At 32.7% G+C, this 26,397-nt stretch overlaps 4 protein-coding genes across 4 annotated transcripts; all 4 read right to left on the bottom strand.

Moving 5' to 3' along the window:
- Window positions 1-332: 332 nt before the first annotated feature.
- LOC132713677 (uncharacterized) lies at window positions 333-13,978 on the bottom strand. Its single transcript, XM_060696330.1, has 15 exons — window positions 13,818-13,978; window positions 13,432-13,527; window positions 13,012-13,089; window positions 12,082-12,804; window positions 11,403-11,456; window positions 10,935-11,042; window positions 10,608-10,652; window positions 10,406-10,484; window positions 8,040-8,143; window positions 7,203-7,475; window positions 3,489-3,602; window positions 2,999-3,172; window positions 2,584-2,729; window positions 2,004-2,235; window positions 333-850 (listed from the first exon to the last, which is right to left on the bottom strand). The coding sequence occupies exons 1-15, from the start codon at window positions 13,885-13,887 to the stop codon at window positions 333-335; spliced, it is 2,814 nt and encodes a 937-aa protein (XP_060552313.1). The 5' UTR covers window positions 13,888-13,978.
- Window positions 13,979-18,080: 4,102 nt separating this feature from the next.
- LOC132713645 (uncharacterized) lies at window positions 18,081-20,401 on the bottom strand. Its single transcript, XM_060696300.1, has 5 exons — window positions 20,300-20,401; window positions 19,995-20,051; window positions 19,646-19,705; window positions 18,984-19,055; window positions 18,081-18,480 (listed from the first exon to the last, which is right to left on the bottom strand). Exons 1-5 carry the CDS (start codon window positions 20,394-20,396, stop codon window positions 18,389-18,391), a joined length of 378 nt encoding a protein of 125 aa, XP_060552283.1. The 5' UTR covers window positions 20,397-20,401; the 3' UTR covers window positions 18,081-18,388.
- A 166-nt stretch (window positions 20,402-20,567) lies between these two features.
- On the bottom strand, window positions 20,568-22,564 carry LOC132713686 (uncharacterized transmembrane protein DDB_G0289901-like). Its single transcript, XM_060696344.1, has 4 exons — window positions 22,144-22,564; window positions 21,662-21,703; window positions 21,217-21,300; window positions 20,568-20,917 (listed from the first exon to the last, which is right to left on the bottom strand). The coding sequence occupies exons 1-4, from the start codon at window positions 22,562-22,564 to the stop codon at window positions 20,568-20,570; spliced, it is 897 nt and encodes a 298-aa protein (XP_060552327.1).
- A 104-nt stretch (window positions 22,565-22,668) lies between these two features.
- Window positions 22,669-24,709, bottom strand: LOC132713690 (uncharacterized). Its single transcript, XM_060696358.1, has 5 exons — window positions 24,612-24,709; window positions 24,382-24,479; window positions 23,483-23,825; window positions 23,134-23,228; window positions 22,669-22,778 (listed from the first exon to the last, which is right to left on the bottom strand). The coding sequence occupies exons 2-5, from the start codon at window positions 24,473-24,475 to the stop codon at window positions 22,669-22,671; spliced, it is 642 nt and encodes a 213-aa protein (XP_060552341.1). The 5' UTR covers window positions 24,476-24,479; window positions 24,612-24,709.
- Window positions 24,710-26,397: the final 1,688 nt, after the last annotated feature.

A 26,397-nucleotide genomic window follows, 5' to 3' on the forward strand; every position in this document is an offset into this window, starting at 1 on the left:
GGTTCAAATCGAAGGATTGGCTTTAAAGCCAAGCGACAGGACGACATCGCGACAACGCGCCGCACGACAACGCGTCGTTTGGCGTGCTTTGCTAGAGTCAGGACGACAGTGCGACAACGCCCGTTTGGCGTTTTGTCGTGTTGTCGCTAGTGACAAGACGAAAAGGCGATAACGATATATTTTGTGTTGTCGCTATCGCCAATGCAACGCGCAGTGTACCAAAATCAGCCACCATACTCAACAGCAAGCTGTGGGTTTGTTTTTTCTCCTTCATATTTTCTAACAAACACAAAATAAATAGAATTTGAAAGAGACGTTGAGTAAATAATTGTTTATTCTAGTAAATTTATATTATTCAAATAATATAATGTAAAAATAAAGCTAAATATCATATTCAAACAGCACCACTTTTCAAAAGAAGCTGCGGATACATAATATTCGGATTCAGTATCTAAGTTAGTGTACGTTACCTTTCCAGAATAAGTTATACTAAGTGTTTTCTTATTGTCATGTTTATACAAAAAGTGTCGAAATTTGTGACCATCCGGCCACACAATTTCAACGTCTTTCACTATTTTGTTACCCACTCCAAAATGAGCGATTGGTTCTGATTGGCACATGTAAGAACAGTCTCCACCAATCACAACGCGTCTTTGTAAGAAATTTGACAATGTTAACGTCACGGTGCTGCCTCGTGCAGGTGCTCCGTGTTTAGATAGAGGCAGGAATCGTATCCAGTTGGAATTATTTACAATATTTTGATAAATTGAAAATGTCTTATTATTGTACATATCATGGCTAATAAATAATTCTAAAACTCCATCCATATCGAGATCTGCTGTAGCAATCCCTAAAAATAATAAAAATATCAGGTAATATCTATGTCTCAATGTTATTTCAGTGCATTATAAAAAAAAGATATTTTTTTAAAAAAGATAGAGAGAAACAGAATCCTACGGTGGCATAAAAGTGACATTTGCAAATTATTATTATTTTTTTTTTGTTGAAACTTTTTTTTGTTTTTCGCACATTTTTTATTTTTGTTTTTGAAACTTTTTTTTGTTTAAAAAATAAAAAATGTGCGAAACATTTTTTTCTTTGTTTTTGTTTTTGAAACTTTTTTGTTGTTGTTTTTTTGCACATTTTTTATTTTTTGTTTTTTTGTTTTTGAAACCTTTTTTTGTTTTTCGTACATTTTTTTTTAGTTTTGCGTACATATTTTATTTTAGTTTTTCGTACATATTTTTAAGCCAATCAAAACAGTTACACCTTATAGAAATAGTTATCTCCCATAGTATAAATTACGCCATTTCCTTGTTCAAAAATGGTATGAAGTAAGCCGTTAATGTACCTCGGTATACACGATGGGGTCTCAAATCGAGGAATTTCTACGAAAGTGAGGCGTAGACTCTTCAACACTGGCACGAATGGCCGCGGATAAGGTAACTTGGATTTTTTTTTTTGAAAAAAAAAAGTTTCAAAAAAAAAAAAAAAAAAAATTTGCAAATGTCACTTTTATGCCACCGTAGAATCCCTTATGAAAGCCAAACAAGATAAAATTGAAATGTTGCAAGCCCGGTTTGATTGAGCCTGTTCATGGACGGTTGTTTGTAATTGCAAGCTTCCGTCCACGCCCCTTAGCACCGGCTTTAGCAGAATTCAACATTTGACATAATCTGGTAAAATTTTAAATTTAGAAAAATCAGAAGATGCGTTCATATAGTTTACAAACTTGACTTATTTAACAGTTAATCTTATTACTTATGTGGATAAGATGATTTTGATGACCATAATTATAACAAACAAAGTCTCTTTACATACTACGACGTTATTCCTATTGATGAGATAACATTTCATTAGTAGGGTAACGTTTTGATCATTGCTACCTTGTTTTTACTTATCAAGGAACATTCAATCAATAAAATTTAAGCAATGGTAGTTTCTGGCCGTTTTCTCAAAACAGCATAACAGAGTTGATAGAAGATAAATAAATACATATCTACCACGTATGCGGAGCCGTTTCAATTTTTCATCATCACCAAGACTAGATTTCGAGACGGTTATCCGTGACGAGTTCACGGTATGTATTGTTGTGAAAATTTCATTATATTCCGGAAAGTAAATGTCCCCATTAGCACCGGTTTTCAATATGTCATCTTCACCATCATTGTCAAAGTCACCCATCAATATAATATCTGATGCTGCTGGATATGTGAACGCTGACTCTTTAATTTCCTAGAATGATTGTTAGATTTTTTGTACTCTTATAAGGATGTTGAATTAATTGTATTTTATTGTAATTTGATTGTATTTAAATGTAATTTGATAGCTGTTTGATGGTATAAAAGTATGCGATTGTCATATTGATTTCAATGTTCCTAATATATTATATTTAATGTTTTAAACATTTATTAAAATAAAGTTCAAAAAAGTTTAACTGTAACCTTAAATGCCGACTAACACAGCACAATTTAAGATAAATTGAGGTTTAAAAATTAATACATTGAGGTTTAACTGATCGTTGTAAACATAACACACTTTTTTATACACAAAAAACATAAATAGTTTAATCTTAAAACTTACACGAAGCTGTTTCATATCGTTATCGTCATCAATTTGAAACACTCTTGTTGGACCAAGCCAGTTAGTATACACTAGAGCAAATTCACCATTATTATTTAAATCTACAATTCCTGCACCACGGCCATTATTATCCTGGTCTTCAACATCTATAGATATATACAACTAATGTAAGGATTGTCAAACAATTGTTCAAACTGAAACGAAATTTGAAATTTATTTAAAAGGCCATCAGTGTCAATGAAAAAGAATGGAAAAAGTAGAAATCTCGAGTTCAGTCTATATTTATTCAGTGAATTTATTATCTCCTTTACATTTTTTATACCAAGTATTTTTAATTTTTATATCCTATTGTTTCCTATCTATTTCGTGTCAATCTTTCTTCATCATCAAGTGTATAAAAATAGATTTACCATACCTAGTTTCTCAGCAACATCCTCGAATGTACCATCACCCTTATTCTTTAGTAAAACGTTACTGCCATCATGTCTGTTCACGCGGCTACCAATAGTATAACTGTTTTCGTTGGTGATAAAAATGTCACTGCTGTGCTTGTTTGGGAACAATGGACCAACAAGTATTCCACGTCCATCTGTTGAAAGTCATCAGAAGATTATTTTGTCACATAATTAAATGCGTATGCACGCCAAAATTACTGGGGTACATGTATTAGATAATCATAACTTGTGCTTTTAAAATAAACTCTCAACTTTTATCTATAAACAACAGATCTTATTAAAAAAGTTGATGTTATCATATTCGTTCATTTAGTAATGATAACAAAAAATATAACACTCCAAATGAAGTATATATTGTAAACATTTACAATGCCATGGTCATTTTATTGTCATTTACTGGTGTTAAGGAAAGGTTGAGTGAGAAAATCGGAAAATAGTGTGCCTGCTTACCCCTTTCTATATCTAAGCCAATATTCTTTGATATTTCTGTTAGCGTTATGTTTAAACTTCGATTTTCACTACTGTTAGGTCGTGCTGAGAATATTTTGTACGTTCCTCGGCCTTCTGAATATTGAAGCTACGATTATCAATATAATTAACATTAAAATCAATATTATTAATGTGTAACTATAACACGTACTTCCTCAAACTGATTAATGTTTTTTCTTTTTATTAAGTTTCTACACATATTTTTATTGAATTAATAATGTAAAATTCATTCAATAACGAAATAGACATTTTTACTTTTGAGGTAGCATAAATCTACAAATAACAAAAGGGAAGACATAGATTGCACGTTCTGGTTGGCCATTCGTTTATTTATAGTTTTTCATGTATGTAAAGTAAATTGTAATAGAGAATTAATCACCGAAAAGCATGTAATAAAATACAATCTATTAAACAAATTAAATTCGCCAGATATTTTCGGCTTTACTGAGACATTTCTTGGTGATGATACAACAGACGATGAATTAAATATTAACAATTTCACACATGAAAGAAAGGACCGTAAAAGTTGTCAAAAAGGCGGGGGAGTTGTAATATATATTGCTGACAAGGTGCCATATCGGCGCCGTTACGATATAGAAACGGACGAATTAGAATATGTTTGGTTGGAAATTATTTACCCAAATTGCAAACCTTTTCTTTTAAATTTTATATATCGCCCACCAAATGTACACCAATCTTGGATTGACGATTATGAAAAACAACATAGTATAATAGATATATCAAATATAGAATATCATATTCTAGGAGATGTCAATATAAACTTTTATCCAATGAATAAAAAGAAAATATATGACAATACAAAATGGGGGGATTTGATAACGAAATATGGTTTGAAACAGCTTATCACAGATCCTACTAGGATAACAAAACGTACCCAAAAAATTATAGATCATGTTTATACAAACAGTAGCAGATATATTATTGAATCGTTTGTTTCTGATACCTCATTAAGTGATCATTATCCGATAGGTATTTCAAGATCAACGAAAGCATGTAGTACCCGATTGATTAATGAATATAATTCGATTAAATATAGATGTTTTAAAAACTTCAATGAAATTGATTTTCAGGCAGACCTTGCTTTATCCGATCTTGAATTAGTCGAGCACATAATAAATCCGAATGAATCCCTTAGCTTATTTTACTCCATTTTAAATACTATCTTGAAAAAGCATGCACCAATAAAAGAAAAACGTATCAAACGTGAACACCGCCCGGAATGGTTTACTGATGAGATAAAATATCTTATACACGAACGCGATTACTATCATAAAGTAGGGAAACATGAACAATACAAATTGCTCAGAAATAAAATAACATCAATGATTAAAAAAAGTAAAAGGGATTTCTTTAACAATGCTATTAAAAATAACAAAGACCCGGCATTTTTATGGAAAAATTTAAAGGACGTTTCAAATCTAAATAAAAAAGGTAGTATTACAATGCCAGACAGACTAGTGACAGATAATAAAGAAATTTACGGAACTGTTAATATTATAAATGAATTAAATAAGTATTTTGTCAATATCTCGAATGTCATACATAAAACAAAGTTTTCAAATACAAAGTTTTCAAAATTGAAAGAAACTTTAGACCAAAAGCTAATACATCATGAATTTAATATTGAATTAATTACACCGTTTGAAGTAAAACTTATTATTGAAAAACTGAATATTAAAAAATCTACAGGATTAGATGGAATTGGACCAAACATCATCAAATGTTGTGGAGATTATATTACACCAATAATTGCATCAATTATCAATAATAGTATTAAATCTAATATTTTCCCAGATGATTTAAAAAGAATTCGAGTTATACCTATTTTTAAATCGGGGGATAAGAATGAAGCAAATAACTATCGACCGATATCAATTTTGTCAACTATATCCAAAATATTTGAGCGCCATATTGCCAAACAAATACACTCATTCTTTGAAAAAACGAACATTATTCATAATAGACAATCAGGATTTCGTAAAAATCATTCATGTAATACTGCACTCATAAGTTTAATAGTTACTTGGTTAAAAGATGTTGACAGTGGAAAAATTATAGGGACTGTATTCTTAGACTTAAAGAAAGCCTTTGATTTGGTTGACCATGAAATACTTTTGCATAAACTTAAACTTTATCATTTTTCTGAAAATGCCGTTAAGTTTTTTATGTCATATCTTTCTAAAAGAAATAAAACTAGTTAAGATAGGTGATCTACAATCTCAGACAATGAAAATAATTTCCGGTGTTCCACAAGGCTCAATATTAGGACCTTTATTATTTCTAATATACATAAATGACATAGCTTTCATTGATAATGATATGAAAATTGATTTATACGCAGACGATTCTACTCTTTATGAGTCCGGAGAAAATATATCAAAAGTAGAAATAAAACTTCAAGATCATTTAAATAACATTGACAAATGGTGCAAAATAAATAATATGGCCTTAAATCCAGATAAATCAAAATGTATGGTAATAGGTACAAGACAAAAAGTAAATATTATGAGAAAATTAATTCTTAAGATAAATGAAATAGCTCTTGAAAATGTAACTGATCAAAAGTCTTGGGTATTTGCATAGATAACAACTTAAATTGGCACTTGCAAATTGACAATGTTTGTAAAAAACTTAACGGAAAAATTGCCTTATTGAAAAAAATATCGTATTTTTTGCACTTTGATATGAAATTATTGTTTTACAATGCATATATATTGCCTATTATGGACTATTGTTGTATTATATGGGGTAAAGGAAACACAAACTACATAAATAATGTTTGTAAGTTACAAAAACGAATTGCTAAAATCATTTTACAGCAACCTCAAAGATCTCCGTCAACAAATCTATTCGAAACTCTTAATTGGTTACCGTTCCTTGACAGATGTAAATACCACACGGCGGTGCTTGTTTTTAAAACTTTAAATAACATGGCACCGACGTATATGACAGAACTGATGACTTTATCCGACAACAAAATATATAACTTAAGATCTAGGTCACGGAAAGATATTGTATTATGGACAAGACCTAAAACAAATTATATTAAAGACACATTTTCTTATTATGGCATGAACATTTGGAACAATATACCTTTAAATATTCGTAATGTTAATAACCTTAAATGTTTTAAAGAAAAATACAAAGCATATCTTGATGTTCAAATGAATGAATGAGTGAGTGAGTGAATGAATGAATGAATAAATATATGAACGAACGAATGAACGAACGAACAAATGATGCAATATACATATATGTTTAACAAAAATTGTTGAGTGCCTGTCGAAAGTATATGAGTTGTATTATTCTAAAATTTACATATTATACATTCATTTTTCTACCTATGAATGTCCTGTTGTTGTTGTTGTTGTTTTCTTTTTCAGAAGGCCACTTTGGAAATAAGATATATATGATTGTTATTGTATGTTCTTAATGTGTAACCTTCTTTAAATAAAGATATTATTATTATTATTATTAATGAAATATGGCTGATCTAATTTGAGTATTGCGCAAACAGTTGAAGTAGAATCTTGGAAAACAATCGTTGATTTACGAGAGTTAAATTTCATCAAACATTTTGTATATAAACGTAAGTTAAGGGTTATGTTAATAACAACACAATCTTTATAATTGTTTAAATGAACATAAAATCACCTTTTGTATACGTCGTAACAATGACGTCATATTGACCATTTCCGTTACGATCAATGCACGCTACAGAGTAACCGCCATGTCTTGGTGCCATTTTTCTTTGAGTTTCAGACAGAGCAAATAAATCCACATGTTGGCCATTTATCATCTTGAAAAGTTTATCAGGGACAATAGTGACATCATCTGATACAGGATAGACGTCATTGTGATTATGTATGTAAAGTTCTTCTTCTCCGTCACCGTCTATGTCACATGAGCACACAGCCATTGTTTTTCCTTAAATCACAAGAGAAATTGTTTTTTAACACTCACTCCGCTAAACTTAAATAACCTATCCTGCGTTGTAGTCGGACAATTCAAATAGTTAAGGGATTTGAAACATTGAAATAATGAAAGTGAGCATCCGATAGTGCAGAATTTGAACAAAGTACCCGGATGTGCAGCCTAGTCTGACTTTACTCTGGTAGTTACACAAGTCAATATCACTGCAATCATTCACTCTACCAGTTAAAATTACTGCAATGTTATCTTGATTTTTTTTTAAATTTAAAATGATACATTACATGCTTTTGCTATTGAAGAGATTTCACCTGATTATGTTGTTACTTTTTTAATAATAAGGAGATAGGTGCAATAATAACAATAAAATAGTAATACATGTATTGTTATACTGTTTATAGAGCATTTGTCTTGTTTTCCAATTATAAGATTGTGTCACTTTATAAAATTCAGATATTCAACAGGAAAAATATATGTCAAATCATTTTACAGGGTATTACACTGATATCCAGAAATAATTGATTCATAATGGAAATATACACACATCACATATTATATTACCTGTATTGTCACGTGATGCATGATATTTTGGCTGCATTGAAAAAACATCATAATATGCCTTGGTGTCTCTGTCAAATTTTATGATTTTGTTGGGTCCATTGGTCCTGTTTGCCAAAAGAAGAAGTGAAAATTACGTATATAGTTGATTATATCAATAGATACATTTCATATGCCATTTTTGTATTACATGACCGGGCTACCTGATTGACTTGACATTTGATAGTAGTACATTACATAACAGTTTTAGCTTGAATGAATAAAATTCCAAAGTTTATACTTTCTTAACCTTTATTCAATTACAAAAATGCATTAATTTTCCTTTCCTTTCTACAATAATATTAGTATGCTTAAGTATTTTGTAAAATCATAATTCAGTCTTACACAGCAACAATAACTTCAAAGGTCCCATCATTGTCGAGGTCAGATACTGTAATACCAGAGGTCCTTCCGGTTGGTGCAAAATCCACGTTTGTTAACTCCCGTAATATGCAATGAATTACACCAAACCGCGGCAAGAACAAAATGTAAATCGATACCGGAAGCATAGCTGATGATAAATAAAAATAGTTTGAAATAAATTTTCGTTTCGAACATTAAGTCACATTTCACTATTTTCTTTTTTAATTCTAAATATGAACCTCTTCACTGTGACGTTCAGACAAGGTATCGACGACTTGTATTGATATGATTGCTTACTATGCTCATTTCGCCGCAACTTCACGGCCTTCTTTATTTGTTTATGCACAACTTATTTAAAGTTACAATTTCAGGTTGCTTTTTGTAGAATTAAACTGAATAATGAGTGTATCTTACACATAACCTTGCACATCGAAGAAACAATGCATGTTGAACGCATGTAATCATCGATTTACTGTAGACAATATGTTTCTTTGTAATTTAATCAAACACTCGGTTATTTACTGGTGTAAAACAATGAATATTTAATGACAATTATACCTGGGTGAGGTTTTACTATGAACAATGAAGACACCTGCTGATTAACAAGGTATAAGTCACGATGATTTCTTTGTGATTATTGTATTTCAATAAATAAATTATTGCCTGCATTGTTTTGTTAAGATTGTAACAAGAAATCATATATGGTATTGACAGACATCATTTTCATGAATGATACATTATATGAACAACTGAAACGTTATTTTCTCTTTTTTGCTATATTTACTATTGTATGAACTCTGGGAGTGCGAGATCCCTCGATAGTAATGGCAACAAAAACAATAGCTGGAAATAACAGACTGGGTTTTATTGAGTCTGTTCATAAGAGATAATGTTAAATGCAACATCTTTCACACCATCTACCACCGACTTAAGCATTATTCCATCTTCAACACTTCGTTACTCGACAAGTATTGGAATCAACGATCCCGAATGATAAGAAAAATATAAAATCACTTAAATGGAGAATTGTGCAATTTTTTATTTTCTAATAATTCCACATGCAACAAATTTATTATAATCTATACATAACTTTTTTTAAAGTTACTTAGATATCATAACGTCTACATAGTCCAACAAGACAGATATCGTTATTTTTCTTCAATTATTATGTTATAATTAATATCAGGTACATGTATAACATCTTATTGCTGCCTAAGACTTCATGTCATCTTTCCATCCAGATACCATTTGGCTGAACGACGTGTGGTCAGCTTTAATTTGACTGAAATAATAATATAAATAATAATAATAATAATAATAATTCTTAACAAATGTTTCTGACAATTTACATTTATTAATACATTGCAAAACTTAAAAATAACCACCATGATTGTAAGAACATAAAAATAGACAGTAACGTATGAGAAATTGAACGAAACAGTAATTAAAACTAGTCCCTTATGGTAAGTTATTCATTTTTGGAAAGAGTAAATGCTCTGTACATGCAATAGAAATTGATAAATACAATTGAATTAAATGGTGTTTAAGACAAGTGAAAATGACTATTCAAATCTTAAGTCAGTCAGCTCTTTTGTGCGGCCTTGCAATGCTCTATGCTACTAGTAACTCAATTTTATCATTTTGATATTTTAACATTTATCCTGATAGCGGTAAATGATTCTACCCATGCAACCAGTGCAGGCCAAGATCAGCTGACATGCCCGTGCCTTCTTTCAATGTTCTGCACATTTTGCTATACAGCCGGTAAATATTTTGAAAATTTCCCTGAAAGTCGTGAATGGTTGAAATGATCTGTCCCGATTGAAAGATCGACACGTCCATTTAAAATAATCAACGGGGTAGAGTTAATCTGCTATAAGACTCCCCGTAATAAACTGTTTTAAAGCAGGACATGTACGTTTCGAAATTCAGATAGGAATTTAAATAATTCTAAATGCTCACAATACCTGTTGTCAAACGAAGACGGGAATTTGTCCAGAATGCTCATGAGCTTTTTAAGCGCTGCCATGGTTTCACTAAGATTTCCTGAAATGATGAAAATGATAAAACTAAGAAGAGATCATGAGTTTCATATTGACAGATATTACATATAGCACATGTAAAATTATGACAAACGTGCATAAATATAAATGTTAAAAACGCACGTACCAATTTCATTTGGTTTAGTTGTCGAGGTCTCTTTTCGAGCGGACCCTGCAATACAAATAAAAATTTAGACATAAAATTGCTGTAACAAAATGGGAGATAGTATTTATAAGTAATATATCATACTAAACATGTATGTATTGATACAAACACTGTTCCTAATCAAAACCAAGAATCCGAAAGAGTCAACAGTCTGATTTAGCTTCGCATATTTTTAAATGAAAACAATAAATTATTTAGCACTATATGTCCTACAATCCTGGACGTATATAAAATGCCACAAACTTTCAAAGTAATGATTATCAAAGTATTTGTTGAAATCTCACTTACCTGGCCAGCTGCCATCCCAGTTGATATGTTGGCTTTGTTGATTTGTAGAACCTGTGGTGTTTGAAATAGCTAGACCTTCTTTGTTATCCGTGTTACTGATACCACTTTCTATAAAAGATAAATTAAATTTTTCCTACATTATACAAAACTTATGATCATGAGAGAAATTGCAAAATGTAGCATCTCTCATGCCCCGGTTTCCTTATATCGGGGATCTGTATAACACATTCCTCTAATATCTAATATAATGATTAGATAGGAAAGGACAAAAATAGAACCCACTTCTTAACATCTTAAGTTACCAATACGTAATAATCTAAACACATTGTGTATTGAGTTTATATAATGGGACGACATTTCTATTACAGGTCTTAAAAACAATCTTAATCATTATCCTTTCATTTATATATATTACGAATTAGATTTCAAACTTTGCTTCAATGTGTATATAATTAAAATATTACTAACTTGGCCATTTTTCTGACCAATCGCCGGACCAATCTCCACCAACAGAAGTTTTACCTTCAAACGAAAATGTCAAAAATAAACTTAGCGCACAAAAAATGCAACATTATATCAGGAATTGACTGCACTTTTACATCAAGTCACAATGCTCAAAATATGCTTTCTTTTTTTCTCTACAAAACGATGTTTACATTTGTAACTCGCTAAATAATTTGAATTTTGTTGTGTCCTGTCATGACTGATTTTCGTAAACAGAAACATTTATATTTATTTTAGGCGCTCGCTGCTGGCGGTTACCGATTATACAAATGCGACCATTGCAGACCAAAATCAGCTGGCACATTTGGACCGTCTGATCATAGTCTGCACTGTCTGCCATTCAATCCGCCCATGTTTTTTTCCCTTGAAAAGAAGGACAAGAACAAGATATCTAGCATGGAAAACATTAGTTAACGTTTGATCTTAAGTGTAGGTATGAAGCGATTACGATGTAAACTGTTAACATTCGCTTGAATTATACACAATACTTTAATATTATTGTAAATATCTACGATGTTCCGTGATTGCCCACGACTAAAAATGAAAAATGAAGTATATCAGATTAAACTGTAGCTGTAAATTAAATGTGTGTTAAACTAGTTATTATCTCAAACTTGATATTTTTACTATCAGTTTGACATACCTGGCCATTCGCCCTTCCAATTATTTGTATTAACACCTGCTTTAGCTGATATGTAATTGGTTGTTTCAACGTTAGAATAACCTTTGAGATGATTTTCATCTTTCTCCACTTTAGGCTCACTTCCACTGCTATCAATATCTTGAAACATCTGTCCTATTCCAAGCATGCCCGGATAGCCGGTATATAGAGGTTTTGATACGCTTGAAGAATTGTGATTTATCTTATAACTTGTCTGGGATTTAGTTTCTCCAATTTCTGATATCTGGTTGTATGTAAGAGACGGTATCAAACTTTCTGACACGTTTCTTAAAGACTCCGGTAAATACTGATGATCTAGAGTTGGACTATTCTGTGGCACAACTGTTTGTAGTGGAACCTGTGACCCGATGCCGAGCATACCTGGCTGTCCGCTGAACTTCAGACTTGGAAACATGCTTGAGGCATTGATTGTTAATGTTGACATAATGTTATCAGGGAAGGTTTGAGACAGAAACTCTGGGACTTTGCTAGAAGGCAATGATCCGCTTGCAACTTGCAGTTCCAAAAACGCGTTCTTCGTTTCATTTGTTATATTGCTTGTTTTTATTTCATCAGTTCTGTTTTGAACGCCTGCGAGTGATGACGTAGGTTCACGTGACTGTTTATAGTTAGGTGAATTATTAATAGATTCTGCATTCATAAAACTTGGAACGAATGGATTAACTGCTGATCCGAAAGCTACTCCTAAAATGCAACAAAACAGACATTTTTTTCTATATTTTGATTTCTTTTGTTCCACCAAATATTATAACTGACTGACTTAATTAACTTTTTGTTTCATTTTATAATTTTATAGATGTTTCTATTATAATGAAAAAAAAATAAAAAATGTTAAAAAAAAAATACAAAACTAACATGAATTAAATTGACTACTTCTCCGATAAGATATACCTGCATATTTATACGCATAATTATTCGGATCAAATCTCGGAGTGTCTATACCGTTCCCAGTATATTGTTTGTTATTGCCTGCAAAGACAAAAAGACAAATTATCATAACATGATTTGCAAGTGATATAGTGTAATCATTTTATTTGTAAATTATTGTTTAAAATTAAAGTATTGACACAAAACTTAGAAGTTTCAAAAACGAAATATTTGACAGCAATATATGTTAAAATAATTTAAGAAGCCCATGCAATTGTTCCATTGAAAAGAATCAAGTTCGAGTTGTCTCTTTTAAACAATTACCAGTGATAAGTATGTTTACAAAGCAATGATAACTATAACTTAACGGACTTCATTTTGTGAACATAAAAATACTTCATTACATTTCACTTAAAATGAAGTGAAAATAATTTTCCGAAATACCTTCGAATATAAAACCAGTGGGATCTAAAGGATTGTAGAGTCCATTGTCAGAGAGTACTTGTAAAAGATTAGCATCTTGTCTACTTTCCCTTTTACCTGCACAGATATATACTTCATGAAATCTAAAATCGTTTAACTTATGTACTCAACAGTAAAAAATGAAAACAATTGGCTGAATCTTAATTATAACCATCCTTTATTATTTTTGGTTCATTTGTATTTTTGTTGTTACTTTTATATAGAGAAATTCAAAATACATTTTTTTCCAGTAGAAAGTGTTATTGCAGTTACATCGATACATATCCCTTAAAGCAGACATATAATAGGCTAGAAACCTCCAAGAGAAAAACCTTCGTTATGTAATTATGATGTAAATCAAATCTTACCTCGGAAGCTTTGGACGGCCAGACATTTTAAAAACAACACAGCTAAAACAATAAAAGGTCTATTCCACATTCTGTCCGTTTGAAAGCATGGATAGATAGATATAATATAAATACATGTACTTGACCATTGGTTATAATGCTATATCACAGGCAGGTGCACGATATGTGAGATAATACTAGATAATGGTCAAGGAAGACCTAAAAATGATCAGCCTTTACCACCACTAAAGAGCAAGGTCAGCGTGTTTATCTGTGCAGATTGGTTAATCTATATACTGCTGGTAGCTCAATTTTTGTATTTTATTATTGAAACCCATCCAATTACCAATGGACAGCTTGGAATTCAATATACACAAATTACGACGGTTTTAAGGGTTAATAAGTAACAGCTGAACATCACTTGATGTTTTGATATATGCTACAGGATCACCTTTTTGACATTGCATATTTCAGTCCTATTATCATCATCATATTAAAATCATATTTTCGCTAACGATACACCTGTACGGGGACCTCATAATCCTGTACTTCATTCATCGATTTGTCATGTACACTTTGCACGATAAGCACGTGGAAAAGCATACCCATTGGAATTTGGTGTTTTCACTTAAACGTGTACAAGCAGCAAGACTTTTCTCGTTTCATTGTAAAACTGTGTTCGAAATTAACAAACTATGGCAAATCGACAGGTAAGACGTCGTCTTAGTGAAGATGAGATAAACAGGAGTACTGGAATGTTGGAGGCTGGCCGTTCACAACGGCACGCTGCCAATGTTCGTGGGGTATCCCAGAGCGTTGTCTCCAGGATGTGGAACCGATTCCAAATGACTGGAAATGTCTTGCAGGGCCACGCCGGAGGTCGGGAACGTTCAACGACTCAAGCCAGGACCGATTTATTGTCCTTCAGGCCAGGCGCCAATGGTTCTCGAACGCTACGACCTTACGTAACAACTTCCAGAATGCACTTGGTGTGCGTGTTAGCACACAAACTGTTAGAAACAGGATCCATGATGCTTGGTTGAGGTCACGGAGGCCAACAATTCGCATTCCTTTGACACAACGCCATATTCAAGAGCGTTTGCAATGGGCGTAGACTGATGTCACATGGGCGGTTACTGATTGGGCCCGGTCCTCTTCACTGATGAGTCAAGGTTTTGTGTGGACTTTACGGACAGACGGGCTATGGTTTGGAGAAGTCCAAATGAACGCTTAGCTCCAGCATGCGTTGCAGAACACGACCTTTTTGGCGGGGGTTCAGTCATGGCGTGGACGGGAATAAGCGCTCAGGGGAAAACGGACTTACACATCATTGAAAACGGTACACTGACGGCAGTTTGGTACGTCAATGAAATCTAAGACGTCCATGTACGCACGTACGCTGACGCAGTCGGCCCTGATTTCATTCTTATGGATGACAACGCCCATAGCACACAGAGCCCACATCACAAACCGATATCTTGAGGAGGCGACTATAGTCCGCATGGATTGGCCAGCGAGGTCCCCGGATTGAAATTCAATTGAGCATGCTTGGGATATGCTCCAGAAAGCCATTTCTTCACGCCACGTCCAACCAACAAAAGTTCAGGAGCGGAGATATGCAATCATAGAGGAATGGGCGCAGCTTCCTCATCACAAGGTCCGCAGGCTCATCAGCATCATGCGGCGGCGGTGCCAGGCCGTAATTAATGCCCGCGGACAACATACTCGGTATTAAACACCCTACGCCAACCATTTCCTGATTTGCAAGATTTTTTTATACCACTATGTGATCTCCAAAATGTTGATTTTTGTCCAACACACTCATTCCTATCAGGCACACGTCAAGGAATACTTCAATTGTCATTACTTTCATACAAATCAATTCCTAACTAATTATATTTAATTCCTTTTAATCAATAATCACATTTTTTACAAATACACAAAAGTAACGCAATTTGAAATATGGCTCAGTGTATTTCTTCTGCATGTTAAAATGACTTGCTTATTAAACTTGTTTTATAACTATTAAAGTTTTGGATTAAATTATTGCAAACAGACATTATCCTTCTTAAAGAAATTTATAATTTATCGTAAAATGACTGTATAAATGGTCAATGTGATAATACTGCTATCTTGTCATCGAATTTCGCATGACTATCTCCTTGAAAAGCAACGTCATCTGATAAGAATACCGGGTAATTTCAATTCCATTTTTCTTTATTAAGGGTATAAAATTATTATTTCAGTTTTCCGCATAAATAACCACGGAAAAATCATTTGAATTAAAAAACCAAGTTTTCTCTTAAGTTCTAATTTTACTATTGATTAAATCGCAATTATCCTAACATAAAAGCGTGACTTAAAGTAGAATAGATAATTGTATTTAATCGGCATGCATATCATATATACAAATGTACATCAATAGATATGACCCAGATGCCACAGAATTGAATAAAAAAACCTCTATATTTTCATTTGATTCATTTTTAATATATTTAAGTACAGGTTTTGTAAAATTTTATTTAAAAAACCCTATACCATATCCTTGAAAGTTATTGTCTTGTGGATTTAAAATCGTAGTCGTTCGGCTATTATTGCACATCAAAGGTGCAATTTCAATTCAATTACCATAAATTAAGATATTTTATACTTAGTGTTCGGTAAAGATCAGTTCACTCGGATAAAGAATTAATATATGTAAAATATAAGACCAAAATTGATCTGTAAGTTTAAAGTTAAGTAAATGGAGATGAAATTATCAACCTCTGGTAGACGTGTATGAGATTTTATTGATGCATTATGGAAGTCGCGAATTGCTTTTGGTTTCAGTCCTGGGTTTAGTGATACTGAAGAACTGGCGTTATCCCACGTTCGATGGTATAATGAGCATGGAAAACAGGAGCTGAAGCAATTTCTGGTGAATTTAGACGCAGAGCAAATCGTCAAAGATGATACAGAATCAAACAAATATAGCATAATGAACTCCATTGGTGCTAAAATTGCCGCCATAAATCCAAAACTTTCAGGGACAATGGTTAAAATGGGAAGCGCACGAAACCATATGAAAATAAATGTGCAACGTTTTGAATGAAAATGCAAAAACCAAAACAATCGGAACAACTAAAATTCGACTGTCGATCCTTATAGATTTTGATGGAGGCGAAAGGGTAGATGTTGGCGTATTTGATATTGATGTTTACCCTAACGATCCATGCCTCGATGAGATATTGTCAATATATGGAATTACTGATGTGGAAAGGTATAAACACCTGCTGTCAAGGGATGGAGAATTTTATATTCTTCATACAGAGGTTCTTGGACTATCTATATCTAATATCTTAGATTCAGTCATACCGACTGTGGAATTTCCAGAACACTGGAGTCATGGTGGTTTCAATTATCCACATTATAGTGGTGTACGTTTAAACATTCCGGCTTATCTCATGCAGTTTGTATATCATTGCACAGATACCCCGTTACATATTTCTGTAGACTTTGCATCGGTATTAAAACTACCAAATCATTTCAATGTCAAAACAGGTGATTTAGTGGAACAGTTTTTGGAAAAGCATGGTGTTGCAAAGTATCAATGGCATTGTCTCGAATGTGGCCAGATGATGGCATTGCCAGGGTATTTGATTTTCTCGCGTCGATAACTGCTGGAGAATCAAGGTCTTTGATACATGTGTACAAATATCCGCAGACTGAGGAACAAGAATTCATCAAAAGATGGTTGGTCACTCGGAAAGAGCTCGATGCGTTATTAAATAGTTGATTCATTGAAGCTGCATGTGTGTTAACTTTGTAGAAAACGCAAAATCAGCAGATACTGTGTTTTGTAAATATACGCAATGTACTAAAAGTACCAAAAGTTTCACGTGTATAAAAAGTAGTATCAGAAATTAAAGTGAAATTGTTCAGTAGTATTTGTGTTGATTAGACATTTTTCAATCACTCCTGAAAGGACAGGGTAAACATGGGTGTAAATGGAATGTACTATAATCATTGCCACGATGTATTCTTTATGGACAGACGTACGTTTTAAATCAATACCTGAAACCTCTAAATGTCGACCAATGAACAGGCGCACTCATTGCATCAGTCTCGGAAACCTATAAATGGTGACAAAACCACAGTCAAATTCAACCTTAACTTTTCGTTTTCTCTGTATGTCTCTGTATGTTTACGAGTTTTCTACTGTTAAACATGAGAAGATAGTTATACTTTGATGAGATTATCAGAAACATTAAATCAATAGATACGACGATATTCAATACCCTTTCAATGGTCTTATCACATAAATAATTAGGATCACCTCTAAAATGCCAGAATTTAAAGGTTACATAAGCTTACGCATTTTATAAAGTTTAAAAACATTCTGCATGATTATAAAATGTATTTCTGTTGTACTCGTAACAAAATGCAATATTTTTTGTATAGATTTATATCTTAATATAAATCATGACAAAGGTTATACTGGTTTACATGTTATATGTTATAACATATGATATGTTATATGTTGATATGTAGTATTCACGAGAATGTATGTTATTCGAATTAAATGTCGTCCAATTTTTGTCTCTAATTAGTCGTTAATATTTCTCGTTGTATGCTACTGATCCTGCGAGAAGTCCCACCAAACCATTATCTTCTTTTATTGTCTTCACGTTGTGTTTGGCCATGCCTGAAATACGTAAAGTGTGGAAACGTTCAAAACTTTTCGCGGATATTTTCTATACCTTTATAGATACAAGACAGAAATATGATTTTAATTTAATGAAAGAAAATGCTTCAAAATGAATGAAAATAAAAAAAGGAAAAAGCTTTCTGCTATTTCTCAGCAACTACAAAGATTGCTGTTAATGGCATGCGTAACAGTATCGTCCCTCGCTGAAGAAATGAATGCCTGTAATCAAAACAAGCGAGTGCTACGCTTCTTAATCACTTGTAATATTTGCTACACTTAACTATTAGTTTTCTCCCTCATCATCATTTTACATTGTAAAAACATGTATGCTGTGTTACTGGGGATAAATTCCAGGACTCTGGATTAAATCCATACTTATGCAACAACCATACTCAATAACATTAGTACTGCTCCAGCAAACGGTCTTGAAACTGACAGATCTATATGTCAGAATTAACTATTGAGCCAACAAAATGCGCGAACGATATTTGTATTGTTACCTTTAAACAAATCGATTGCTCTTTTGCCAGTCAAAGAAAACATATTGCTCATGTTTCCTGTAAGTCCCCCACCTGTAAAAAAGCAATGTTTCAAATAAAAACATAATATATATTTCAAACATATCGTTTAACTACACACCACCGGCAATGCAAAAACTTGGATTGGCATAATGTCAGTTTAAGAAATTCAGCATGTTTAAAGTTAATAAAAACACGTTCGTTAGTTTTTACGAACTATTCACTTCTTCTTTTACCATGTACTGATATTTACACGAAATGTTCGCGCGATAAGCGCATTGAACTGATCAGAAAATCTTTGTATTCAGCCTTTTCTTTTTCCGAATGTAAGTGTAATGTTACTTTTCTTATTCCAATATTCGTAACTGTTGTTCCACATAAAAAAATTGAATATAATGAATTGTATTTAATCATATATAATCACCATATTAGAAAAATTAGTAAAGACCAGTAAATAACTAAATAATACATTTACAATGAAAAAGTAGTTCCAGTGTGGAAATACATTTAACGAAAATGTTAATTTATTTAATCATCCGCTGATCTGACGCAGAATTCAAGGATGGAAGCAGCACAGCAAGTAAGCAAAAGCAAAGCAAGAGAAGCACATAGTATATATTGTATGCGGATTTTCCTTAAATTACCTCCCATAAACCCCATCGGATCCATTAAACTGCTTCCGCCTGAAAATTTCTGTGCGCCACCTATGAAATTCAAATAATCTGATGCTAGAAAACACTGTAGACTGAGATATTGAAGCAAAAAATGATATTTAGAAAATAAAACATGCCTTAGACTAAAATGTATTTCAAAATGTATAAAATTAAAGAAAATTATTCAGTAAGGAATTGGAGCAGTCAAAATAAAATTTGTCGAACTATTTTCAAATTATATAAAACTGTTCACAAAAAAATGTATTAACAGAAAGGTTTTTACAATATCAGATGACAATATGATAAAAGCGGCAAGCTGTTAAAGCGAAACAGATGGTACCTGACATAGCACCAAGGGGATCAAGCGGTGAAGACGACGGAGCAGCTGGATTCGAACCTGAAATGTTACCTCCAAATATTTTTTTTCCTTGCGTGATATTAGATATGTTCAATACGCAGAGTATATTTTTAAGCGATTTTAAAACACATGCAATGCTCTTGTATAAGTATAACATAGAATAAGGGTTATAACAAAATCTGGTTAAAACAAACACAGACTTCATGCAAAGAATCATTGCTTGATAGAAATAAAGATTGGTTTAATATTGTTATTAGTTTCTTGTGTAATGGTCATGTAAACATCACCTCCGGAACCTGCAGACGTGCGCGTTCCTGAACTTGTCCCGGTCATAGAACCTCCTGGCATCATAGGGTTTGTACCACCAGAGCTTCCGGGCATCATTGGGTTAGAACTTCCTATAAATATGTTATAATCTGAATAGTAGAGCCACTAGTATGTAAGAACGAACGCCTTAAACTTAACAGTCGTAATTATAATACACATTTCTGAATAAGCATTTATAATATATTACATTTTTGAATTGTCACAAATTCCTTTACATTGATGCTTATTTTACATACCTCCTCCCATCATAGCATTAGGATTAAACATGTTTATTCCACTTCCGCCGGAAGTTGCTGATGATCCACCAGTACTTCCTGTACTACTTCCGCTGCTTCCACTGTTACTTCCGCCACTACTGCTCATCGCATTTGGATCAAATGTTGACCCACTAGACGAGCCTCCGGACCCGCCCGACGTTCCAGCAGTACTCGAACTTCCTGTTCCCTTACCGGTATTTCCACCTTGCATTACTGCATTACCACCACTGTTGATAGCGTTCGATCCTGCCATCATACCTTGGGCTCCATTCATCAAGGTAGAAGCATCTGCCTTATTTAGGTCAGTATTACCACCGGCACCTAAATTAAAACTTACCTTAACAATATGTTTGTACCAACTTGTTATTTTTAATTCATTTTATGCATTTTCAAGATTTAAAACAATGATGCGAATAAATGCCAATCTGCCAAAAAGTAGAAATTATACTCGTTGAATTCGTTTACTCGTATATTTTGTTTTTTGTTTGTTTATTTATTTATTTATTTATTTATTTTTGTTTGTTTTTTATTTATTTGTTTTTAAAGAATTTTGGAATCGGTATGTAAATATTACATTATGGTTCTATCTTCAAAGCGAGATTTGAACTATATGTATTTACCACCAAACATGTTCATGCTCATTCCCTGTTTACCGAGCTGAGCGTTCATTTGACCTGGATTAAAATTTCCCGCATTACTGCCTCCTGAAAAAAGTCAAAGAAATGCTTAATGATAAAGTTTATATCAAATAATTGTTTGATATTCTCTTTAAAAGACATGATTTCAAAGCTAAATTACCAGTATTACCTAAAAATAATGCTAAAAATGGTAACAGATATCTGAGCAGAATTTCACATACATTATTTACTGAAAATTGTCTACCCGAAATTTACCAAAAAAACCCGTTTTTTTTCAGTTTTGAAACCCCTTTTGGATATATTTTAAATTCATTTAAATTTTTTTTATCTAGGGGAAAATAAAGTTTGCGTTTTAAAAAGGCTTTGGGGAAATTTAAAATAACATAAAAAGCATCCCAAAAGTGAAAGGCTTATAGCATTAGGATACCTGACTGAGACTGGGGACCCATAACTACGCTCATATCTTTACCTGAAAGAAAATATAATAATAATAATAATTATAATAATAATAATAATTATTATTATTATTATTATTATTATGTAATATATACTGTCATAATATGAACACTTAAATAAATTAATGTCTTCGAACCGTTAAATGTCAACGCAAGGAAAAGAATGGTGATTTTTTTATTACTTTTCAAGAAACGCAAAAAAGTGGGATTTTTCGAAAAAAAAATCTATTATTTTGTACTTGATTTCGGCGTAGTTTTTTTTAATGAAATAGAATCGATGATATTGTTAAGCGTATCGAAATACTCTACCAATCTCGAGTATATGCATGAGACCGATACGACAACATGAGTAGGTGAATTAGCGCCTTAAAAACATAAAAAAATCATGAAAAACCTGTTAAACTTAAACGGTCAGACATATCATATATTTTCTGTCATATACATGTATACTAACCCATCATGGGATTTAAGGGGTTAAATCCTGAAGTAGCCATAGAATTTGTCTTTATCGGGTCAAAATTTGGAGTTCCTGACCCACCAGAAGTTCCGGATGTTCCCGGAGGTGCACTATTCGATGGTCCCCCTGTCATTTGGCTCGAGCTACTACCCTGTGATGGACTTGCTGACCCACTGTTTGGCTGCGATGAACCGAAATTCCCGCTTCCTTGTCCAGTGGAAGCACCACTAGCACTTCCAAAAGACGACGCAGAATTTGTAGCAGTTCCAAACGAAGATGCAGGATTTGTACCGGAAGCAGACGTTCCACTTCCTGTCGAGGTTGATGAACTTCGCAGATACCCCTGCAGGTGGCAACTTCCTACATTAAGCGCCTCAAATGCCCCTCCTGTAGGGAGTTTTTTTGGGAGGCATGCCATGTTCATTCCGTTTGGCAAAGTGGAGCTTAACCTCCTGTAACCTGGTCCTGTGAACCCGCTTGCGTTAGGATCATACTTTGGGCCCCGTCCTTTAACAAACTTTGTTAGGATCCATAGCTAGGAAATACCTCCGGTGTTTTGTCATTCCACCCAGTTAGGTCCCACCCATCATTAGCACTACCTCCTGGGTTGAGCCTCCAGGACTGTTGACTTCCTGTTAAGGAATTGAGGCATTTTTATCTCATCTACAAGTATTTGCAATTTGAGTAATACACATATGGTAAAAAACCATCATTATTCATTCATATTGCAATTTTAAAAAATAGTCTAAATTAATATAAAAATCGTTTCACATTGGTATTGCCTTTTAAAGACCTGATACATTTTAAGCTCCAATTCCCCACCTTTACTTCATGTTAGTATTTGGTTCTTAATTAATTCATTTTTGAACCAGGGGTTGGGGTTTGCTCAAACCTTTCAGAAATGGGATGTTCAGGAAAAATGGTTTCTATAAGGGCTTACACAAAATTTTTCTTTAAGTATGTATTTAGCCAAAAACATTGTAGTACCTGTTCCAGAAGATTTTGCAGTACCCTGTAAGAGTTCCTGTTCCCGCACACCACCAGGACACCATTGGTTTGGATTGTTAAACATTTGACCATGCCTGTGTGTAGGATTTTAAATATAAAACCATGAACTTTATACTAATGAGGCCCGGCATTATATGGAATTTAAGGGGTTAAAGTTTTTATTTGCCTTATTTTGTGTTTTGTATTAATGTCTTTCATAACAGTGTTGGAGAATAAGAACCAGGTTTCATTGTTATACAGAAAAACTATCTACAAATCATGTTTCAACTTGCCACTCTCTCTACTTTTTCACGTTATGTTTTAACTCCCGTAATGGTTTTTGTTATACCTCATGGGCCAATACAGAAACAATGGCAAAATATAGGTATATTTACTTCCACTGGAACCACTCCCGCCTCCGAAGGTATTCGGATTGAAGTTTGAACTACCACTTGTACTTCCACTGCTCGCACCACCACCGCCACCGAAAGCGTTCGGGTTAAAATTAGCACCGATTTGTGAGTTGAACTTATTTGGGTCAAAGTTTCCGAACATTCCGTCACGACGCTGGCGTTCATGACCATCTTCCTGAGTGTACGGATCACTATAATGACCTGAGTTCCACGTGCTGAGGTATACGACATACTCAGAGTTAATCGATACAACTGGCCCTATTTTCGGATACGCAGAACCTTTCAAAATAGAAAACGTTCTATCATCTATTACTTATTTCCATCGGAAAGAAAAATAAATTTGCGATCCTTAACTGATTTTTATTTTCTTATTCTATGTTTAAAGCGGAATGATACAACACTGTATCAACATGCTTTACACAATTATATAAAAGATTTTGTTGTTTAAAAATGAATGCACGTACTTGGACAAGTCACAGTTATCATGTTATATATATTATCGGTTATGATCTATTTATATGGCACTGATACTACGCTGCAAATGCATGCTTCATTTCTACACCGCTGACGCATTGGAATGACAAACTTGATGAATTTATTTATTTTTATTCCAACAGTACTAAGTTTTACATACCAAAACTAGTACTGCTTTAACTCTTTGGAATACTCGAGAATTTGCATATCAAGTTTTAGATAGGTATAATATTAAATAAGAAACGAAAAGACATACGTCGAAACGCCATTTGATCGTTATTTTAAACCAGTCACTTTGGACGGTTAAAACAATTGTTGTAATTAAAATAAATAAAACAAACCAAAGAAAAAAGAATCTTACTTGCATGTTTAAAATGATGATAAGTTGGATATTGTGCCATTGCCGATATTATATGGAGAAGAACAAGGCCAATGGCAGCCATGATGGAGGGCATATATCTGTAAGGCAATCAGATAATAGTTCAACTTTTAAACTGACCTCACATATCCTGCTATTTCCTGATAATATTCCAAGTAAATAATGGATACTTAATGGAAAAAAAAAAGAAATAACAAACAAAAAACTTTAACCTTTGCTCAAAGTATGATTTTCCGATTGTGTTGTTGTTTTCAGTATGTTACAACTGTTGGAATAATATAAACAAACGCTTTGTTTGATATAGTTGTAATAACATCAAAGTGAATGGCCGTAGAGTAGCCTTATCTTTCTTCATTTCCTCAGAGATAACTTGATTTAGGTCAAAAGTCAAACGATATTTTGTCATAAAATCGGACTTATAAAATATTACAAAACTAAAAGTAATACTCATTTTGATAAGGTATAGCTATCAAGTTGATTTCATTCAAAATCATGACTTTTATCTACAGTACATATTTAAGTGTTCTATAACACCGTATCTAACTTTCGCATGAGTTATTGTATATATTTATTCATCATCAGCTTATCACTTTTGTCGTTTTCATTATCATCATCTTTCTCATTATTATTTTCATTGTCATCCTCAGTAACATAGAAAACACCATTGCTTTATCGTCGGATGTGATAAATATATGCGACCGTATATTAGTGTATTTTCAGTAGTGATTATGGGAGAAACATACATGTATAAACAACAACAACAACAACAACAATGAATGTTCAAAATAAGAAACATGTTAAAAATTTAGCATGTTATAGCGCCGAAATGTGATTTATTTTTCCAAAAGAAAATGCATGTCGGAAAATACATACATGTACACCATATTGAGTCAAAAAGGTTAAAACTGTTATTTAAAGTGCTAGCACAGTTATTTTAACATGGATACAGCACTGGGGATGATGATGATGATGATGATGATGATGATGATGATGATGATGATGATGATATTAGCGATAATGATTATTATGTTGATCATCATCATCATTTCAATAATAATTCATACTGTGTTTACATATCAACCATGTGTGTATTTAAAACGTGTTTTTTTACAATTGTATACAAACTAAGTAAAAATTATCAATATTTTGAAATATTTAATTTGAGCATAATATATCTTTAGGCATAGAAACATTAAATAGTATGGTGGCATATTTCTGCCAACAGTTAACCATATAACTATCGCGTTAACTATCTGAATAACTAGTAAGTTTTCGTGTAAACACAATAAATAACAGATATTTATCAGACAAACTTGATATCTTTTTCTGTTAGATAGATAAATAACGAAGAAGTATCTTACATTTCGCATTATATATGAACTGAAATATTATCTAGTTATTTTTTTTAATTATTGAAAATTTAAGATAGATAAACAGTTAATTATCAATTATTTAACTGGTAAGTGTTGGCAGTTGAGGGCACTTTTTAGTGTTTTTGGAAGTTAGATACTTATTCGGTATTTTTCTATCTAACAGAAAAACTAACTAGTTATTCAGATAGTTAACGCGGTAATTATTAGTTAACTGCTGGCAGAAATATGCCACCATACCATATCACTGTTATCCATACAGATTTTACTAAATAGAGTAACGATCTACATGTATAGTAACGATCGTCGAGTTTTCACTGACTTCCCTAATATTTCGTTACCTTGCTTATCATGTTGATAAAAATACTACAGAAATTATGTATATGAAAATTGGCTAGTGAAATTATTTATGAGAAAATATACTAGAGAAATTAAGTATGAAAAAATATACTAGAGAAATTATGTATGAAAAAATATACTAGAGAAATTATGTATGAGAAGATATACTAGAGAAATTATGCATCAGAAAATATACTACAAACATTATAAATGAGAAAACGTATTATTCAAATGATTTTATTATTTACTTATATTTAAACAGATGATATGCTTTAAATTTAAGTCTTAA

This window comes from Ruditapes philippinarum, unplaced genomic scaffold (assembly GCF_026571515.1).
Source record: "Ruditapes philippinarum isolate M1 unplaced genomic scaffold, ASM2657151v2 ctg635_1_1_1_1, whole genome shotgun sequence".
In the NCBI taxonomy this organism is placed as follows: domain Eukaryota; kingdom Metazoa; phylum Mollusca; class Bivalvia; order Venerida; family Veneridae; genus Ruditapes; species Ruditapes philippinarum.

What these genes read in the sequence shown, in the direction of transcription:
- LOC132713677 (XM_060696330.1), bottom strand. Translation starts at nt 13,887, where the DNA reads ATGTGGAATAGACCTTTTATTGTTTTAGCTGTGTTGTTTTTAAAATGT. An exon ending in CACTGGTTTTATATTCGAAG is followed by an intron (nt 13,090 to 13,431) that starts GTATTTCGGAAA and finishes TTGTCTTTGCAG; the next exon opens with GCAATAACAAACAATATACT. An exon ending in TGGCTTAGATATAGAAAGGG is followed by an intron (nt 3,173 to 3,488) that starts GTAAGCAGGCAC and finishes GACTTTCAACAG; the next exon opens with ATGGACGTGGAATACTTGTT.
- LOC132713645 (XM_060696300.1), bottom strand. Translation starts at nt 20,396, where the DNA reads ATGATGCCCGGAAGCTCTGGTGGTACAAACCCTATGATGCCAGGAGGT. An exon ending in CACGTCTGCAGGTTCCGGAG is followed by an intron (nt 20,052 to 20,299) that starts GTGATGTTTACA and finishes GTAACATTTCAG; the next exon opens with GTTCGAATCCAGCTGCTCCG. An exon ending in TCCCCTTGGTGCTATGTCAG is followed by an intron (nt 19,706 to 19,994) that starts GTACCATCTGTT and finishes TGAATTTCATAG; the next exon opens with GTGGCGCACAGAAATTTTCA.
- LOC132713686 (XM_060696344.1), bottom strand. Translation starts at nt 22,564, where the DNA reads ATGGCATGCCTCCCAAAAAAACTCCCTACAGGAGGGGCATTTGAGGCG. An exon ending in CCCCTTAAATCCCATGATGG is followed by an intron (nt 21,704 to 22,143) that starts GTTAGTATACAT and finishes ATTTTCTTTCAG; the next exon opens with GTAAAGATATGAGCGTAGTT. An exon ending in GGGTCCCCAGTCTCAGTCAG is followed by an intron (nt 21,301 to 21,661) that starts GTATCCTAATGC and finishes GACTTTTTTCAG; the next exon opens with GAGGCAGTAATGCGGGAAAT.
- LOC132713690 (XM_060696358.1), bottom strand. Translation starts at nt 24,475, where the DNA reads ATGCCCTCCATCATGGCTGCCATTGGCCTTGTTCTTCTCCATATAATA. An exon ending in TCATCATTTTAAACATGCAA is followed by an intron (nt 23,826 to 24,381) that starts GTAAGATTCTTT and finishes CTATTTTGAAAG; the next exon opens with GTTCTGCGTATCCGAAAATA. An exon ending in TGCAAAATCTTCTGGAACAG is followed by an intron (nt 22,779 to 23,133) that starts GTACTACAATGT and finishes ATTCCTTAACAG; the next exon opens with GAAGTCAACAGTCCTGGAGG.